Source organism: Hyperoodon ampullatus (assembly GCF_949752795.1).
Source record: "Hyperoodon ampullatus genome assembly, chromosome: 6".
Classification (NCBI taxonomy): Eukaryota; Metazoa; Chordata; class Mammalia; order Artiodactyla; family Ziphiidae; genus Hyperoodon; species Hyperoodon ampullatus.
In genome coordinates this window covers 41,019,170-41,024,205 of record NC_136919.1, presented here as the reverse complement: position 1 = coordinate 41,024,205, position 5,036 = coordinate 41,019,170, and the positions used below count along the sequence as shown (strand labels likewise).

The following is a 5,036-nucleotide window of genomic DNA, read 5'->3' as shown; positions in this document are numbered from 1 at the left end:
TGACCGTCTCCGGCGCGGAAACTGGGGTCTCGAGCTGTTTTTTTCTATCCACGTACTTAGCCTTCCCCTACAGTCCTTGTGTAAATACTTGGGAAGATAAATGTTTTTACTCCACCATAGTGGGTATAACGTCTCAGAAAAAAGTAGGATGGCCTTTTAGTAAGATTGGTTTAATGAGATACTCATTTTTTTTTCCCTTCCTAGGCTTTTGAAACATGAATCCTTCACTCATCCTGACTGCCCTTTGCTTGGGAATAGCCTTAGCGGCTCCAAAACTTGATCTCAGTTTAAATGCACAATGGAAATTGTGGAAGGCAACACACAGGAAACTATATGGCTTGGTTGGTAACATCTGAAACTGTCCATCTGAAACCCCGCAGAGAATGGTCCAGGCTGTTGGGAGTTTATAGCAGATAGTAGCCTCTTGAGGCTGGCTCTTACCAGGGCAGTAACTTCGTGGCACCCATTACTGAGTACAGTACGGGCATACGACCCTGTTGTGTGGGTGCTGGGAAACAGTTCCCAAGAGTATAAAGCCATCTCTGGCCATGGTTTCTCTTCCTCTCTTTCTGCAAATCCACTTGGTGAAGGTGGGTTGGTTTTAAATAGAAATAAAGAGTATAGGTTACCTGTTTGCCTGTAGAATGAAGAAAGATGGAGGAGAACAGTGTGGGAGAAGAATATGAAAATGATTGACCTGCACAATCAAGAATACAGCCAAGGGAAACATGGCTTCACCATGGCAATGAATGCCTTTGGTGACATGGTGAGTGTGGCATGAACTTTTTGTGCCTCCCCTCCTTAGTACTTTAGGAAAATAACCTCTTGCTTTTCAACATTGTTTCCTTTTCCTTGAAGACCAGTGAAGAATTCAGGCAGGTGATGAATGGTCTTCGAAACCAGAAGCACAAGAAGGGGAAAGTGTTCCCAGTACCTGTCGTTGCTTTGATTCCCTCATCCATGGACTGGAGAGAGAAAGGCTATGTAACTCCTGTGAAGAATCAGGTATGACAGTATTCAGCAGATCTCTCTCCAAGAGTAAAGCCAAATAGGAGTTGCCATCCTTTTTTTTTTTTTTTTTTGCGGTACGTGGGCCTCTCACTGTTGTGGCCTCTCCCGTTGCGGAGCACAGGCTCCGCGCAGGCTCAGCGGCCATGGCTCACGGGCCCAGCTGCTCCGCGGCATGTGGGATCTTCCCAGACCGGGGCACGAACCTGTGTCCCCTGCATCGGCAGGCGGACTCTCAACCACTGCGCCACCAGGGAAGCCCAGAGTTGCCATCCTTGCAATGGTAGGCTGTGGAACAACATGCGATTCACTCGTTTTTTGTTTTTTCAAGAATTTAAAACATTTTATTTGGTTTCAAATTTCCTTGAGAGAAAAAGAATTGTGTTGATAAGTTTCTTGGAATGAGAGATGCATTTGCTGTGATGAAGAGTTGTTTGCCAGCTCTTGAAGGCTTTTCCTTCTGAAGCACTGAAAGTGGACACAAGAGCCCTCAAATGCCTGGAGAAGAGGTTTCCTTTTGGAAACGCCCCATGGGCTGCTCTGAATGACTAGAGTTTGGATGCAATTCACTAGTTTTTAAAAGCATTTTCAGATATATGGGCTGTTGTCAAAGTCTTGCTATTTGTGTTGTAGACTAAGAGCTTTTAAATTTTGTTTTCAGGGTATGTGTGGTTCTTGTTGGGCTTTTAGTGCAACTGGCGCCCTTGAAGGACAGATGTTCCGGAAAACTGGCAAACTTATTTCACTGAGTGAGCAGAACCTGGTGGACTGCTCTCAGCCTCAAGGCAATGAGGGTTGCAATGGTGGCCTAATGGATAATGCCTTCCAGTATGTTAAGGACAACGGAGGCCTGGACTCAGAGGAATCCTATCCGTATTTTGGAAGGGTAAAAGGAGCTCCTTATCTTGTTATCAAAGTTGAACACTTTGGGGGAAAACAGATACCAATTTAGAATTCATATTTTAGATTGTAGACTCTATATCTGCAGACTGTCAGAACTAGTATTAAAATATGTTAGCCTTGCACAGTTCTTTGTTTAGATAGTTACCATAAAGCTGTTAATATTTCTGTGTCATGTGGAAATACACATACCATTCTATGTAAGTATAAATTTCTCCAGAGTAAAAGTTTCTTATGGACAGGTAGACTGAGCATGTCTCATTGAATAGACACCAGCCACTTTTTCCATTTCAAAACAACCAGTATCATTTCATCTCCTAGGATGCTTTATAACAAACTTGACTTGGAAATCATTAAGCTGCAGACTGTCTTGAACTCATCTACCCCAGGAGGGGGATGGTATTAATCAAGTCTCTTCCCCATTACCTTTGAAAGGATGAATCCTGCCACTACAGACCCCAGAGTTCTGCTGCCAACGACACTGGTTTCATGGACATTCCTAAGCAAGAGAAGGCCCTTATGAAGGCAGTGGCAACTGTGGGCCCCATCTCTGTTGCTATAGATGCAAGCCATCCAACCTTCCAGTTCTATAAAGCAGGTAAGCATTTGTCTGTATGGAAGTTTAGGCAGAAAAATTGGAAAACCACCATGACATACAGCAGGATTGACTCTTTGGTGTGTAGAATTCAGTGTATAATTTGGGGGGGTGTAGATTTAACATAGTTGTTCATGTAGTATTTGTGCCTGATGTGTCCATTTGACATTACTTGAACCATATCCCCATGATTTTAAGCACTTCACAAATATATTTAAATGGCTACTTAATTTGATTCGTATAGCTTAATTTACTTTTTTCCAGTTGTTAGACCTTTGAAATTTTCCAAAGAATTTTACTACTGTAATTAAAACTGGAAAGAACATCTTGCCTGAAGTAATTTTGTGTTGTGTGCTGTTTCCCTAGACTGACATTCTGAAAGTCAAATGATAAGGTTTTAGGGAGTGGTCTTTTATGCCTCTTGACACATTGTCTACAAAAGAGATTGTTCCAGTATTTCCGCTAGGCTAGGTCCCTAGCCTAGATTAAAAAAAAATACATCTTGTTTTTAAATCTTATCTAGATTTATGTCCTTTAGCTGAATTTTGAGGTGTCTCTCTTATCCTAGTTGATAGGCTGGGTTACTGTCATGTGTCACTTGAAGGTCCTCACCCCAACATTGAATTTTATTTTCCCAGGCATTTATTATGATCCATACTGCAGCAGTGAAGACCTGGATCATGGTGTTCTGGCGGTTGGCTATGGATTTGAAGGAGCAGACTCAGATAACAATAAATACTGGCTTGTCAAGAACAGGTATAAAGTGCCCAAAATACTTATATTTGAGATTAAAATGGGAGTCCCTTTTGGAATCAGTATTTGGATACAGGTTCTCAAACCCTTAAGTACACTTCCAAAGTCTTTATGCCACTTAGGGTGAGCACAGACATATTAATGTTTGATTATAACATTAAGGTACTCTCTCAAGCTTGCCTAGGGTATTGATGTAGTTTTGACACCATTGCATTTCTTTTATTTATTTATTTATTTAATTTATTATTATTATTATTATTATTTTGGCTGCTTGGGTCTTTGTTGCTGCACAGGCTTTCTCTAGTTGCGTCGAGTGGGGACTACTCTTCATTGCGTGCGCGGGCTTCTCCTTGCAGTGGCTTCTCTTGTTGCAGAGCACAGGCTCTAGGCACGCGGGCTCCAGTAGTTGCAGCATGCAGGCTCAGTAGTTGTGGCGCATGGGCTTAGTTGCTCCACAGCATGTGGGTTCTTCCCAGACCAGGGATCAAACCCGTGTCCCCTGCATTGGCAGGCAGATTCTTAACCACTGCGCCACCAGGGAAGTCCCAGCACCATTGCATTTCTAAATCTGAAAATTTCTTAAATCTGAAACACATCTGGCCCCAAGAGTTTCCTTTTTCTGTCTCTAATTTTGCAGTTCCGTGAGAGGTTTGGAGATTGAAGTTATTTACACATTTAGAACTCAACCAGGAACAAGAACAACTGTCTTTCTTGCTTCTTTCTGAATCTGTCCTGGCCTCTGGGGTACTGTTTAAGTATTAATAATGATAAATGTGTTTGATTCTTTGTATAAAATGGAAAACCCTCTCTTCTTTTAGCTGGGGTGAAGATTGGGGCATGGATGGCTACATAAGGATGGCCAAAGACCGGGACAACAACTGTGGAATCGCCACCATGGCCAGTTATCCTACTGTCTAAATCTCAAAGGCAGGATTGAGAACAGAATATCCAGGGGAAGAATTTTCTTTAAAACTAACCAGACCTTATTGTGTGGGATGAAACACTTGAATCATTGAAGATCCAAGTTGTGATTTGAATTCTGTGACATTTTATGCTGGTGAAATGTTACCACTCCTTTAATACTATTGTAAATAGTTTTGTATGATCGACTTGCCTCAAGAATTTTGAATTTTCATGTTTTAAAAGGATGTATAAAATTTTACCTTTAAAATAAAACAATTTCACAGTAGAGGTGGTACATCTTTCTGTTTTTAATACATTACGTTTTTGTAGAGTAAAAAAGGTAATTGGGCCCTGAAGACATAATTGAGTGTGCCAGTGGTCTGTTAGAATGGCTGTGTGGCCTTCTGGTTCTTATAGTTCTGAATATGTCAGCTGCCTATTGACTGTGTCTGACCCAACCCTTGAATAGAACAAAATTTGGCAAACAATTTAAAGGACAAAGGTAAATTATTTTAATAAGGAAAAAATTCACATTTTAGAAAAGTGAACACATATACATACAATTTCCAATCAAGAAAAGGGCCTTAGGGGCTTCCCTGGTGGCGCAGTGGTTGAGAGTCCACCTGCCGAGGCAGGGGACATGGGTTCGTGCCCTGGTCCGGGAAGATCCCACATGCCGCAGAGCGGCTGGGCCCGTGAGCCATGGCCGCTGGGCCTGCACGTCCGGAGCCTGTGCTCCGCAACGAGAGAGGCCACAACAGTGAGAGGCCCGCGTACCACAAAAAAAAAAAAAAAGAAAGAAAAGGGCCTTAGAGATCATGATCATTTGACCCACTATGGTGACAACCCAGCAGAGTTACAGGATGAACGTCACAGA

General features: G+C 42.2%; 1 protein-coding gene across 2 annotated transcripts; it reads left to right on the top strand.

Moving 5' to 3' along the window:
• Positions 1 to 215: 215 nt before the first annotated feature.
• On the top strand, positions 216 to 4,445 carry CTSL (cathepsin L; the record flags this gene model as incomplete). Of its 2 annotated transcripts, none has more annotated exons than XM_079707062.1 (7): positions 216 to 341; positions 644 to 766; positions 859 to 1,005; positions 1,670 to 1,894; positions 2,344 to 2,506; positions 3,142 to 3,259; positions 4,075 to 4,445. In XM_079707062.1, 7 exons carry the CDS (start codon positions 216 to 218, stop codon positions 4,172 to 4,174), a joined length of 1,002 nt encoding a protein of 333 aa, XP_079563188.1. The 2 variants fall into 2 exon arrangements, with proteins under 2 accessions (XP_079563188.1, XP_079563189.1); XM_079707063.1 differs by lacking the exon at positions 4,075 to 4,445 and adding an exon at positions 3,894 to 3,981.
• Positions 4,446 to 5,036: the final 591 nt, after the last annotated feature.